This window comes from Pseudophryne corroboree, chromosome 2 (genome assembly GCF_028390025.1).
Source record: "Pseudophryne corroboree isolate aPseCor3 chromosome 2, aPseCor3.hap2, whole genome shotgun sequence".
Lineage (NCBI taxonomy): Eukaryota > Metazoa > Chordata > Amphibia > Anura > Myobatrachidae > Pseudophryne > Pseudophryne corroboree.
The window spans coordinates 193,656,367-193,671,617 of record NC_086445.1 but is presented as its reverse complement, the minus strand read 5'-3'; the positions used below and the strand labels follow the sequence as shown (position 1 = coordinate 193,671,617).

General features: G+C 44.5%; 1 protein-coding gene across 3 annotated transcripts in view; it reads left to right on the top strand.

Annotated features, from left to right (window-relative positions):
- ZNF385A (zinc finger protein 385A) overlaps positions 1-14,234 on the top strand; it is a 334,020-nt gene extending 319,786 nt beyond the window's left edge. For all 3 annotated transcript variants that reach the window (XM_063952187.1, XM_063952188.1, XM_063952189.1), the window contains 2 exons: positions 4,965-5,060; positions 7,382-14,234. In XM_063952187.1, coding sequence (XP_063808257.1) covers positions 4,965-5,060; positions 7,382-7,609 — 324 coding nt within the window. In that variant the 3' untranslated portion in view covers positions 7,610-14,234. The remainder of the gene's footprint in view (positions 1-4,964; positions 5,061-7,381) is intronic.
- The last annotated feature ends 1,017 nt before the right edge of the window (positions 14,235-15,251 follow it).

Genomic DNA, 15,251 nt, shown 5'->3' with positions numbered 1-15,251 from the left:
TAGTAGGCGCAAGACACCACAATAAGCTGGTTCAGGTGAAACACTGACACCACCTTAGGGAGAGAACTGGGGACGAGTCCGCAGCTCTGCCCTGTCCGAATGGACAAACAGATATGGGCTTTTTTGAGAAAAAAACCACCAATTTGACACTCGCCTGGTCCAGGCCAGGTCCAAGAGCATGTTCACTTTTCATGTGAGATGCTTCAAATCCACAGATTTGACTGGTTTTAAACCAATGTGTTTTGAGGAATCCCAGAACTACGTTGAGATCCCACAGTGCCACTGGAGGCACAAAAGGGGGTTGTATATGCAATACTCCCTTGACAAACTTCTGGACTTCAGGAACTGAAGCCAATTCTTTTTGGAAGAAAAATCGACAGGGCCGAAATTTGAACCTTAATGGACCCCAATTTGAGGCCCATAGACACTCCTGTTTGCAGGAAATGCAGGAATCGACCGAGTTGAAATTTCTTCGTGGGGCCTTCCTGGCCTCACACCACGCAACATATTTTCGCCACATGTGGTGATAATGTTGTGCGGTCACCTCCTTTCTGGCTTTGACCAGGGTAGGAATGACCTCTTCCTGAATGCCTTTTCCCTTAGGATCCGGCGTTCCACCGCCATGCCGTCAAACGCAGCTGCGGTAAGTCTTGGAACAGACATGGTACTTGCTGAAACAAGTCCCTTCTTAGCGGCAGAGGCCATAAGTCCTCTGTGAGCATCTCTTGAAGTTCCGGGTACCAAGTCCTTCTTTGCCAATCCGGAGCCATGAGTATAGTTCTTACTCCTCTACGTCTTATAATTCTCAGTACCTTAGGTATGAAAAGCAGAGGATGGAACACATACACCGACTGGTACACCCACGGTGTTACCAGAACGTCCACAGCTATTGCCTGAGGGTCTCTTAACCTGGCGCAATACCTGTCCCGTTTTTTGTTCAGACGGGACGCCATCATGTCCACCTTTGGTAATTCCCAACGGTTTACAATCATGTGGAAAACTTCCCCATGAAGTTCCCACTCTGCCGGGTGGAGGTCGTGCCTACTGAGGAAGTCTGCTTCCCAGTTTCCATTCCCGGAATGAAACACTGCTGACAGTGCTATCACATGATTTTCCGCCCAGCGAAAAGTCCTTGCAGTTTTTGCCACTGCCCTCCTGCTTCTTGTGCCGCCCTGTCTATTTACGTGGGCGACTGCCGTGATGTTTTATCCCACTGGATCAATACCGGCTGACCTTGAAGCAGAGGTCTTGCTAAGCTTAGAGCATTATAAATTTACCCTTAGCTATATTTATGTGGAGAAAAGTCTCCAGACTTGATCACACTCCCTGGAAATTTTTTCCTTGTGTGACTGCTCCCCAGCCTCTCGGGCTGGCCTCCGTAGTCACCAACATCCAAAACTGAATGCCGAATCTGCGGCCCTCTAGAAGATGAGCACTCTGTAACCACCACAGGAGAGACACCCTTGTCCTTGGATATAGGGTTATCCGCTGATGCATCTGAAGATGCGATCCGGACCATTTGTCCAGCAGATCCCACTGAAAAGTTCTTGCATGAAATCTGCCGACTGGAATTGCTTCGAAGGAAGTCACCATTTTTTTACCATGGCCCTTGTGCAATGATGCACTGATTTTAGGAGGTTCCTGACTAGCTCGGATAACTCCCTGGCTTTCTCTTCCGGGAGAAACACCTTTTTCTGGACTGTGTCCAGAATCATCCCTAAGCACAGGAGACTTGTTGTCGGGATCAGCTGCGATTTTGGAATATTTAGAATCCACCCCTGCTGTTGTAACAGTATCCGAGATAGTGCTACTCCGACCTCCAACTGTTCCCTGGACTTTGCCCTTATCAGGAGATCGTCCAAGTAAGGGATAATTAAGACGCCTTTTCTTCGAAGAAGAACCATCATTTCGGCCATTACCTTGGTAAAGACCCGGGGTGCCGTGGACAATCCAAACGGCAGCGTCTGAAACTGATAGTGACAGTTCTGTACCACGAACCTGAGGTACCCTTAGTGATAAGGGCAAATTTGGGACATGGAGGTAAGCATCCCTGATGTCTCGGGACACCATATAGTCCCCTTCTTCCCGGTTCGTTATCACTGCTCTGAGTGACTCCATCTTGATTTGAACCTTTGTAAGTGTTCAAATTTTTTTAGATTTAGAATAGGTCTCACCTAGCCTTCTGGCTTCAGTACCACAATATAGTGTGGAATAATACCCCTTTTCTTGTTGTAGGAGGGGTAATTTAATTATCACCTGCTGGGAATACAGCTCGTGAATTGTTTCCCATACTGCCTCCTTGTCGGAGGGAGACCTTGGTAAAGCAGACTTCAGGAGCCTGCGCAGGGGAAACGTCTCGACATTCCAATCTGTACCCCTGGGATACTACTTGTAGGATCCAGGGGTCCTGTACGGTCTCAGCGTCATGCTGAGAGCTTGTCAGAAGCGGTGGAACGCTTCTGTTCCTGGGAATGGGCTGCCTGCTGCAGTCTTCTTCCCTTTCCTCTATCCCTGGGCAGATATGACTCTTATAGGGACGAAAGGACTGAAGCTGAAAAGACGGTGTCTTTTTCTGCAGAGATGTGACTTAGGGTAAAAAACGGTGGATTTTCCAGCAGTTGCCGTGGCCACCAGGTCCGATGGACCGACCCCAAATAACTCCTCTTCCTTTATACGGCAATACACCTTTGTGCCGTTTGGAATCTGCATCACCTGACCACTGTCGTGTCCATAAACATCTTCTGGCAGATATGGACATCGCACTTACTCTTGATGCCAGAGTGCAAATATCCCTCTGTGCATCTCGCATATATAGAAATGCATCCTTTAAATGCTCTATAGTCAATAAAATACTGTCCCTGTCAAGGGTATCAATATTTTTAGTCAGGGAATCCGACCAAGCCACCCCAGCTCTGCACATCCAGGCTGAGGCGATCGCTGGTCGCAGTATAACACCAGTATGTGTGTATATACTTTTTATGATATTTTCCAGCCTCCTGTCAGCTGGCTCCTTGAGGACGGCCCTATCTATAGACGGTACCGCCACTTGTTCTGATAAGCGTGTGAGCGCCTTATCCACCCTAAGGGGTGTTTCCCAACGCGCCCTAACTTCTGGCGGGAAAGGGTATACCGCCCATATTTTCTATCGGGGGGAACCCACGCATCATCACACACTTCATTTAATTTATCTGATTCAGGAAAAACTACGGTAGTTTTTTCACATCCCACATAATACCCTCTTTTGTGGTACTTGTAGTATCAGAAATATGTAACACCTCCTTCATTGCCCTTAACGTGTGGCCCTAATAAGGAATACGTTTGTTTATTCACCGTCGACACTGGATTCAGTGTCCCTGTCTGTGTCTGTGTCGACCGACTAAAGTAAACGGGCGTTTTAAAACCCCTGACGGTGTTTTTGAGACGTCTGGACCGGTACTAATTGTTTGTCGGCCGTCTCATGTCGTCAACCGACCTTGCTGCGTGTTGACATTATCACGTAATTCCCTAAATAAGCCATCCATTCCGGTGTCGACTCCCTAGAGAGTGACATCACCATTACAGGCAATTGCTCCGCCTCCTCACCAACATCGTCCTCATACATGTCGACACACACGTACCGACACACAGCACACACACAGGGAATGCTCTGATAGAGGACAGGACCTACTAGCCCTTTGGAGAGACAGAGGGAGAGTTTGCCAGCACACACCAAAAACGCTATAATTATATAGGGACAACCTTAAATAAGTGTTTTCCCTTATAGCATCTTTTTTATATATTTCTAACGCCAAATTAGTGCCCCCCCTCTCTGTTTTAACCCTGTTTCTGTAGTGCAGTGCAGGGGAGAGCCTGGGAGCCTTCCCTCCAGCCTTTCTGTGAGGGAAAATGGCGCTGTGTGCTGAGGAGATAGGCCCCGCCCCTTTTTCGGCGGCCTCGTCTCCCGCTCTTAACGGATTCTGGCAGGGGTTAAATATCTCCATATAGCCCCCGGAGGCTATATGTGAGGTATTTTTAGCCAAAAATAGGTTTTCATCGCCTCCCAGGGCGCCCCCCTTCCAGCGCCCTGCACCCTCAGTGACTGCCGTGTGAAGTGTGCTGAGAGGAAATGGCGCACAGCTGCAGTGCTGTGCGCTACCTTAAGAAGACTGAGGAGTCTTCATGCCGCCGATTCTGGACCTTCTTCTTGTTTCAGCATCTGCAAGGGGGCCGGCGGCGAGGCTCCGGTGACCATCCAGGCTGTACCTGTGATCGTCCCTCTGGAGCTAATGTCCAGTAGCCAAAGAAGCCAATCCATCCTGCACGCAGGTGAGTTCACTTCTTCTCCCCTAAGTCCCTCGTTGCAGTGATCCTGTTGCCAGCAGGACTCACTGTAAAATAAAAAACCTAAGCTAAACTTTTCTAAGCAGCTCTTTAGGAGAGCCACCTAGATTGCACCCTTCTCGGCCGGGCACAAAAATCTAACTGAGGCTTGGAGGAGGGTCATAGGGGGAGGAGCCAGTGCACACCACCTGATCCTAAAGCTTTACTTTTTGTGCCCTGTCTCCTGCGGAGCCGCTATTCCCCATGGTCCTTTCAGGAACCCCAGCATCCACTAGGACGATAGAGAAAACTTGCTTTACAGAATATTGTGCTCCCTACTTGGGGTTATTACAGATTTGAGATGATACTTCAAGGTTCGGTGACCTGTATAAAAAACACTCCTCTATGTAATAAACACTATTTATTGTGAAAGTCAGAATTGCATATTTACAGTATATCCACTTATGAGGTCTGCGAACATATGTTCCTGCCGCCATAGTTTGTGCTGCTGCTCCCCTGTGCAGTTACAGAAGATGGTTCAGTATTATGTGGTAGCTACAGTATGAACAGTAATCAAAACAACATTAAGAGTAGATACTTCCCCCACGTTATCATTTAATTGTCTAGTCGTTTATGTAAACCATATACATTCTTGTTCCTGTCAGCACATCTCAAGCCGCAGACATCGTGATGGTGTGTCAGGGAAGCCCAACCCTCTGCTGAGGCGGCACAAGAAACATCAAACTCTACAGGAACTTGCGGTAAGTAACCTGCCAGGGATGTCTGGACAAAAAAATGATCCCCTTGTTGCATACTAGCCATCCTGCCCATCTATCCCCAGATGCCTGAGAGACAGGTAGGGGAGTGGATGTCCCTGGGTATCACACCTCATGTTTCTGCTCCACGTCACTGATAGGCTGTCACTACATGCAGTGATGTCACCACATTACCTTACCACTCAGTGATGCCGAGCAGCAGCATGAGGTGTGTGTCTGTGTAACAACAGCCAGGAATTTCCTTACCTACACCTGCTACCTGTATGGGCGAGATGTACTAAGCCTTGCAGAGTGATAAAGTGCAGAGAGATAAAGTACCAGCCAGTCAGCTCCTATCTGCCATGTTACAGGCTATGGGGTCTATTTACTAAGCCTTGGATGGAACTAAAGTGGATGAAGATAAAGTCCCAACCAAACACAGCCTGTAACATGGCAGTAAGGAGCTGGTTGACTCCACTGTATTTCCATTCAAGGCTTAGTAAATAGACCCTTGTGTTTGAAAAATGACAGGAGCTGATTTTTACTGACACTGTAACATAGCATTTCTTATACAGCTGCATTCGCACACAGAGTATACATATGCTGCATATCATTTTAATCAGCGTAGTGCTTATGAGTCGTATTCACATAGCAATGAAAAAATAAAAATTTTCAGGGAAAAAAGACGCCCGGTGCCGGCCGAGTCACACACGAGCTGGCAGCACTCGTGCGCCGAGTGTGCGTGACTCATAACGTATGGAGGCTAGACCAGGAATGATGCATCCGTAAGAAGTAAGGGGGGGGGGGGGGGAATTTTAGAGGAACAGGGGGCGAGGAAAGATACGATATTATCTAAGATATTGGGGTCTTAGATAATATTGGAGAAAAGATAAAGTGAACAGAGATAAAGTAAAACCCAACCATGTCCCAACTGCCATGTTACAGACAGGGGTCTATTTATTAAGTCTTGAATGGAGATAAAGATGACGGAGATTTATGGGTTTATATACTAAGCCTTAGATGGAGATAAAGTCACTGGAGATATAGTACCAGCCAATCGGCAATTGTCATTTTTCAAACACAGCCTGTGGCATGACAGTTAGGAGCTGATTGGCTGGTACTTTACCTCCGTCCACTTTATCTCCATTCAAGGCTTAGTAAATAGACCCCTGTGTTTGAAAAATGACAGCTTCTGATTGGCTGGTACTTTATCTCCGTCCACTTTATTTGTCTCTGAGGCTTAGTAAATAGACCCTTGGTGCACCTTCAGGGAATATTCAAAGTACAGGTGAAACTTGAAATATAATAAATATAGTAAATGTAAGTTGCCATTTCTTTGGAACAACACAGAGTTTTAGGCCTCCCAAACTAGGTAGGACACAGGTGACTGGTGGCTCACTGGGAAGGGAAAACAGTTCAGCAGTCTGTGACACTGTACCCAGTGAAGGGGGTGAGTACACACAGTCAGAGTTACTGTAAGGGCCTGGGACTAGGAGAAAAAGAGTGCTGGAAGTAAAGATTATGCTAGGGATGAAGACGAGCATACATGCGAATAGGAGGGTTGTGACAGTTGGACAGTGAACTGGAGAGAAGCTTAGGACAGCGAGGGATAGAAGAGAGGATATTTAGAAGGAGGAATGGTAGGTTCTGATGAAAAATCTGCTGAGATTGGAAGAAAAGCTGACTTGGTGAAAGAGTGAGTTCTAGAGTATGGGAGGTGGAGCAATAATGGAGGCGGGCATGAGAAGAGGCAATCAGGATGGATTTGAGGCAGAAATATGAGGAAGAGCAAAGGAGGCAGGAGGGAGTGTGGACAGAAATGAGGCTAAAGATGTAGGAGGTGGTACTTTATCTTCGTCTACATTCTCTCTCTCCAAGGCTTGGTAAATAGATTCCTAAGTACTCTGCAACTGATGGGCAGGCGTTTGAACTGGATTGGAAAGGAGTTTTGGAGCCAGTAAAGTGGCTGCAAAGTGGGAGGCTGTTGCAGAGCGGTTAGAAAAGAAAATAAGCAGCACCGTTCATGGTAGATTGAAGTGGGGAAGGAGGGTACGGTAAGGCCAGAGAGAGGAAGTTCCAATAGCCCATATGGATGATGTTATATATTACATCTTAACATATGTCAGAAGTTCTCTAAATTTTAGATCATTAGGCTAATATCTACAATAGTTACAGATTTACATAATATAGTCTATTTTTGCACTGATAAATATTTGGATAAGGGAAAAAAACTTCCTAATAATAGTGCAGATATTTAATACACTGGGTGAAATTGCCTATTCAGAAACTGATGTTTATGCTACATCTACCTGTCTTTTCCTTTATAGACTAGTCTGATGTTCTCCAAGGATCTTTCTAAAACATTATCTGCAGGGCTTCTGCCCAGTCCACTGGCAGTTGCCATGGCGGCTGCTGCTGTGTCCTCTCCACTGAGCTTACGTCACGCTGGGAATCCTCCCCTTCTACAAGCTCCTACTCTCACACACCATCTGCTGCGACCAGCTCCTGGGCCCATCAGAACTGCACACGGGACTATACTTTTCTCCCCTTATTGAGGAGGACTCTCTATCTTCTTGTTGTAACACTAATCCACTGGAACCTGAACCTGCACGTAGAAAACCAGGACAGGACCTAACCAGTTGCCTCCTGCTCCATTTATCCCTCCCTCAGAAATATATAGTAACTGGATCACTCTGCAAACTCATGAACATTCTTTTCCCAGAACACGGACAGCAAAAGAGCCTGAAGGATCTAACAGATCAAACTATGGGCTAAGAACAGTGATTAACCAGCCATTATAAAGGGTGTGCGTAAAGAAATAAGACTTGTGATTAATGGATGCAAAACTGGGAATGGACATTGTTTGGGCATTTTATATCCTCATTGGGTCAATTTAAGTGACTCTGTGGATAAATAATGTGTCACTTTGAAGCAACTCAGGTGATGAATTGGATACCGTAGGAACTGTTTCTGGTGTGTACGAGGGGTTTATTTGTACTGTTGTGTTAGAATAAGCCGTCTCCTTTACAGTAAGGAGGAGCAGCTCGGCAATGTCTTCTGATAGCCCATTGAGACTTTCTAACACGCTGGTCCATTCTTGCCCCCTAATAATCTACTTTTTTTCCCAATAACTTCAGGAACAAAAGGCATACGATTTACAATCACAAACAAATTATATGTAATGTCTTTACTGCTTTACAAAATGTGTTGTACTAGATTAGAAATTGGGGGGGGGGAGGAACAAAAAACACATATATGCTGTAAATGTACAATAGTAGTGAGAATTCCTATGCAGTTCCCACAGGACCACAGGGTGTCTACACTGAAATATTTAGCCATAGGTTAGTTTTGTACCACTTGGGCGCTCTCGGTGGTATAGACTTTCTAGACCAGAGATCGACAACATGTAACTCTCCATCTCTTGCAGAACTCCCATTCCAGCCCCAAACTATCATGGTATGCTGGGTATTGTAGTTCTGCAGCCCCTGGAGAGCCATAGGTTGCCTAAGCCTGCTTTAGACTGTAGATTTTTTTCATGTTAATGTGTCCTCCTACACTAGTGATGGACATATTTAGTTAGAGCAATACAGACGTTTCTGCAAGCCACAAATGCATTGTGTAAATGGGAAGGTAAAGTGGAGAAACTGTCACAAAAAAAGATGAGGCTGGTGGTGATAAAGTGTTAGAGAAGCAATGTGCAAAAGCTTTACGTTTACTTTTGCTAAATGTACAATATGTTGCAAAATGTTTGGCAGTAGACAGGACGTATAGGATAATATACAGAGCAAACCAGCACTTCTCCGTAGTGCTTTGGAACTTTCCTCATCTTCATTGTCCTTCAACCAACAGAACACTGACAAAGCCGGTCAAATGTTGGTTTATGCCCTTCCAACTAAAATAGTCCTGCCTTATGCTTCTGATGTCAGGATAGAACATGGAAGATATACATTCTCTCTGCCCAGTGCATGTTCAGTAATTCTGGAATGAGGTACATTACCACTATTGAAAGTACTTGCACAACTATTTGTCGTCTACAGAAGAGGCTTGTGTACTGTGACAATCGTTTTATTTATTTGACAGATGAATTCATCCTAAAGACTATGCAATTGTTGTTGTGCTTACATATGCACGTCTTCGTCTTCATAACTTACGTATCGGTACTTCACCTCAGCGCTGAGACGGCTGTTTGTTAATATAATCAGCAGTAAGGGTGGAATCAGGGCATTAGTCAAAAGCTGGGTACACACTAGACGATGTGGCCGATTCTGACAGTCACGATTTTGTCTAAAGTGTATGCGCTATGTGGCTGATCATCATGCTCCAGTGCATCATCAGCAACATCGCCCATCGGCTGCGCATGCAGGTCCATCGGTGATGTCGCCAGCGAGGGCCATGCTGCTGCATGGCCCTAAGACGGGGGTTACCAAATTCTGCCATTACAGTCAAGGCTTTAAGTATATCCTAGATGGTTAAATCAAATTGACTGCTGTACTAATTATGGTGTCTGCATACAAAGCTTTGGTGAGAGGTAAAGTGGTTGAAGATTTAGGGGCTGGTGTACTAAGACTTAGGGGGATATCCAATTATCCCCGTTAAAACATCGGGTCTTTTTTCCGATGTTTCACCGATTTTTATTTTTACAGGCTATCCAGATGGATCGCCTGTAAAAAAAAAAAACCTTTCTCCTGAAAACACACAGGTTCAGTGAAACCTGTGTGTTTTCGTGTGAAACAGCCCGATTTTCGGACGAAAACGGGGCTGTTTCCGGGGATTCTGCCTCGCCTGCTGGATGCAGGTGAAACAAAATCCCTGATAAGCCGCGGCACGCGCCGGCTTATCGGGGCTAATTAGATAGCCCCCAGCGGGACAATTAGCCTGGTAAATTACCGGGGCTATGGATATCCCCCTTAGAGAGAGATGAAGTACTGTACCATCCAATCAGCTCCTAACTTATCTTTCTAACACAGCCTGTAACATGACAGCTAAGAGCTGACTGGCTGGTACTTTATCTCTCTTCGCTTTATCACTCTGCAAGACTTGTACGTCTACCCCAAAGTAGAACCAATCAGCTCCTAACTGTCATATTAGCTGTGTTTGAAAAATGACAGAAGCTGGTTTGTTTGTACTTTATCTCTGTCCTCTTTATCTCTCTCCAAGACTTTGTACATAGGGGTCTAAGTCACCTGTGCTCAAGCATGGATATCCTTAAAATATGGACTGTAATGGCAGAGTTTGGGAACCTCTGGTCTAAGGCTGGGTACACACTGGCCGATAGCGATGGTCCGTCGGCCAGTGTGTACTAGCAATATGTCTGTGAATGCCGTCGTTCACAGACAAATCGCGTTGGCCCTGCAACATAGACGATGGACGATATATCTACAGATATATCGGTCCATTGTGTTGTGTGTGCGAGTGGTCAGCCTACCGCCGGTGCTGATTGACAGTGCAACTGTGCGGGCGCATGTAAGTAAATGCCTGCTCAGTTTGTGTCGTCAGTCACGACGGATCGGGCAGTGTGTATGCGCTATAGATATATCTGCATATCCACTGATCTGCTGATATATCTTCCAGTGCGTACCCACCTTAAGAAAAAGAAATCTAATGTTGTCAATTTTGTTTGCAGCACTTAAATCTTTTAGTATTAAACAGTCTGACATGTAGCAATAAGATAGGGACAAGAAGAAAGCCATTGCATGACCACTAACTAGCCAAAGAGCTCATAAGTCCAGAACATATGTGACAGATAAAGCAAGTTTACACTCTTAAACAATAAAGTAGTTGCCTCAATTAAAGCAAAATCAATTTCTACTTAATTGTGTGCAACTTTTAGGTTTTGTTTGGCAAAGGCAATAATTACTGAGGCTCAGGCGATAAAGGCGATTTTCAGTCTCTGCGATTATATCTCCTGAGATTAATCTTGTAGGAAAACAGGGATAATAAGCGATTAATCTTGTGAGATTTATTGCTCAAAGGAGAAAAATCGTACCGTCTTCTCTGTTTCGATTAAGATTTACTGCCCAGAATCACCGAAAAATTTCCCAAATATAAGATTAAATGCTTATCATGTTAAAGTATATGGAGGAAACGAAGTGCCTGAAAGTAATGCAGGGTGATTACATTGCAGCACTGCACAACTGCTGAAACTCCTGGCACATACGTACCATTGAGGGTATGCATAGAATGCTGTTGCGCACAATAGAGTCGTTTGCAATAGAGCTTGCGGCGCACAACCATGGGCGGTGACTGGGAGTTGACCTAAAGTGTTTGCAAAAATGATGGGTGTGCCACGGTTGTGTTAATTGGCCGCGTTCCCAAATGCAGAACTACAACCACAGGACCCATATTTAGACAAATTTGAGAAGGAAGCAAGCGTCAATGGTGTGAGTGTTGGTGGCGTGTTCAGAACCACCGCCACGGTTGCACTGTCCATGGACATTAGAAATGGCGCCTCAGTGCTGGGACTCTCCTTCACACACGGGTGCACAAGAGGAAGGCCTTCATTAGCATGTGCACATTATCGCTCCCCGCTATCGCAGACGCAGTAGTGCCACCTCTAAATCCAGCACAGAGATACAATTAGCATTCCGTACCTGGGGGATACATGGCTAAAAACTGACGGTGGAGTCTGTAGCCCTTATAGTGCTCACCTTTTATATTTATATCAGTCCATATGTATGTAAGAGTCCGATCATGCTGCTTGAATTAAATGGCTTCCTGTGACCAATGGAGAGATTGAGTAAAAAATTGGTGAAGACAAATGTACACGTGACGTGTAATGCAGATTTGTTGTTCAACTTACAGAACAAGTTGTAAGAAAAGGTAAAACAAAGGTCTACACCCCTCCCTTCCCCTTCCCAAGTGAACAAAGGGAAAAAGGGTTCCTTTTCCGTCAACCCTACAGCCATGGCTACAAGGGCGTTCCGTTCTGTACACCTTCTGTCTATTACCCCATGTACATACTGAAAGCTAAAAGCCATTAGTTATTCATATTTCTATTTAGTGAGTAATGTCCATTGCTTAGGTGCACCTCCTTATTGAATTTGATTCCATATATGGGCTCCAAGTATGCCAATCTGCAAGTATACAAATAGCAGCAGTTTACGCCGTTGCTGCCTGATGGCCTGCTTCCAAGATGGATTCAGTGTTGAGGTTATATGCTATGGAGCATTGGCGGTCACAGAGGGGATTTATTTGCAAAGTGAGTGATAAGCAGGGAACTATGTGAGAAATAATGGGGGGGGGGGGGGGTAACTCAAATGCATGCTTACCGGAGGCTTATCACAGTTTGCTTTGGCGTCTTCTGACAGCCATGCTGTGTGACTACACAAGCTACATAATGGAGCCTCCAACAATGGGCATTTCACTACAGATCCCGGCGGCTGAGACATTTGCATATTTTTGCACAGCCGCTCTGTACTAAATGGCAGCTGCGATGACATTTGCACACATCTATGAATCATGTTTCTTCTACCCCAGTGAAACACATGTACAAACATTGGGACTAAACATGGTCAACCTTAGCTTTTTCCACTAGGGGCTGTATTCAATAAGCGTCGGAAGCTGCCGTCTTGTCAGAAAGGGGTTCTGACCTATTCATTAGGGCCCCATTTTTGCCAACAAGACGGGAAATCTGACTTGTCGGAATACACGCCGCCGAGCCGCATGTATTGTCGTAAGCACGTTCAACCCAACAGTTTTTATCCCCGTTTCCAACAATGTCAATTCGACGTTAAAAAAAGTCGGATTGGCAGTGTCAGGAACGGGCCAAACCTGACGGATTTGGCCATCGCACTGAATTCTGACCTGTCGGATCCTTTCCGTTGGAAAGGATCCGACAGGTATTGAATATACCCCGAAGTATTTTCATTTTATTTTGTTATTGAATAACTAGAATTTAGGGGAGATAAGTTGTGTTTCACAAAAGTTTATTATTTCTCAGTTGATATTGCATTGATTTATGTGCCTTGGGGGTCTATGTACTAAGCCTTGGAGAGAGATAAAGTTCACGGAGATAAGCTACCTGCCAATCAGCTTCTAACTGCCATGTTACAGACTGTGGTTGAAAAATGACAGACGCTTGGTTGGTTGGTACTTTATCTCCATCTACTTTATCTCTTTCCAAGGCTTAGTACATAGACCCCTAAGTTTGCCAATAGCTTCCCTTTGAAATGTTGGGTTCCAGGTATGTTTGTACCCTAAAAATAACTCTGCGCTTTAGTGAATGCCCTCATGCTTTCTATGGCTTGGAATGCCACTGTAATCTGTTCAGCTTTGTCACTGTAATAGGTACATGCCTACGATACCTAGGGGTAGATTTATTGAACCTTCTAAATAAGACTAGCACCTGTAATGACTGGATCGGATTTTTGCTATCATTTTATAGAATGTAGTAGATAAATGATAGCTACAATTTGGTTGGTCGCTATGAGCAACACCTTCACTTGTGCTCTTTCAGGGGTTTGATAAAACTTCCCCTTTATATAAGACCATTGCCCTTTCCATATGCCTGTTTTCTAGCTGAATTGGTCATGCATTCATATATTTCTATCTTTGCATGCAAGTGCAATTATATGACATGCGTCTGTGCATAGCGTTCATACATGACCACTTGTGTGCCACTAATCCTGCTGCATATATATATATATATATATATATATATAAATATATATATATTTCCTTTCTTTCTTTTTTTCCTTTTTCTTTACTGGTCCACCACCACCCCCGCTGGTTTGAAGAGTAATGCGCTTATCCATCATGTCACAGGTCTTATTTTGCACTTGGTAACACGGTTTCCAGGCACTAGGAAGCTGCAGCATTGTGTAGGGTAATGGGCCTCTGCTGAGACGTACGACTCGTACAACAGATATTAGCGCCAAATCACTTCAAATGCTGATCCAAACTGAAGAGCTTGAAAAGGTTGGCTGTGCAATAAGTTAGACGTGTGCTGGCTTTCGCAATCAGGCACTCAGAATTTTCTGCGACTTCAGGCAAGAATGAAATAAATCAGAGTGCTGTATAACCCAAATAATACCCAACTTAGAACTGTTCTTTGCTATGAATGCCGCAAACTCACCTTCACAGGCTGCATCCACGGCCACAGTTTCGTGCCACACTGCAGGCTCCTGGCTTCTCAGCCATATCTGACAAACCTGAATAAAATGTCTTCCTCTTTATAAACAACTCTTGTCTTGTAATTATTAATGTACAAAGCATAAATGAGGTAGCAGTTGTTGTTGCTAATATAGTGTACAGCATGTGTTTGGTTGCTATGGTAGACACCTTATTACAGCAGCCAAGTTAATACATCAATAAGCCCCAATGAGGAATGAAAGCATGGCTAAGAATGTTTGGAAATAGGTCCAACCATATAAAACTTTTATGACCAGTGAGGTCACATGAGTCTCTCGCTATAATTCAGTACCCGATGCAGTAATCTAATTCTCTTCAGCTTCTTAGCGCAGAGAAATCTGCAGTTCCTGATTTGTAATTAAGTTTGGTCTTATACTTATAGTCCTACTAAATACAAATCATCCCAGGGTTAAGATTATAGTTTTCAGGCTTCAGTGTCAGAATAATCCTTCCTGGCAGTGCACGCCTTCCTATTGTGCTATTCGCAGCTAAATGTGCGCACTGATGTTTTCCAGAGCCTGGTGTACATTCATCAAGTGATGGAGGATAGCTGAAATCGTATTCTGCATCTGTATTTAGCTTGTATGGGAACATTTACAGGCAAACTGCTTTGTGAATCAGTACGGTTTCATGCTAAACAACAAATATAAATGAATGTTACCATAAAAGGTCTGATGCGGACCAAGCATCTCTTAAGAGATACTCTAGATGCAGTCATCGTCTTTGAATTTCAGATAAAATAAGCTGTTTTACAGATCGTAATCACGCTAAAAAGGAGCAAACGGCAAAGATGTAATATAGTATAACCACAGACAAACAAGTGTTAGTGCACAGCACATGGGTCAGTTTTCCATGGTCTGAAATGTATCTTTGATGGACACTGCTGTACCCCTGTAACTGATATGTAAAGTGTAAATGGTTCTGCTTATTAATGAGAATTATATATTCTATTACAATATTGCATGTAAACTCAGTGGTGGGAATGCAATTGTTTCTGGGTGCTTCTAAGTAATGGGCACCCAATGAGCAATATTCAATTGTTCTGCGAGTGCCGTGGGTTCTTATTAC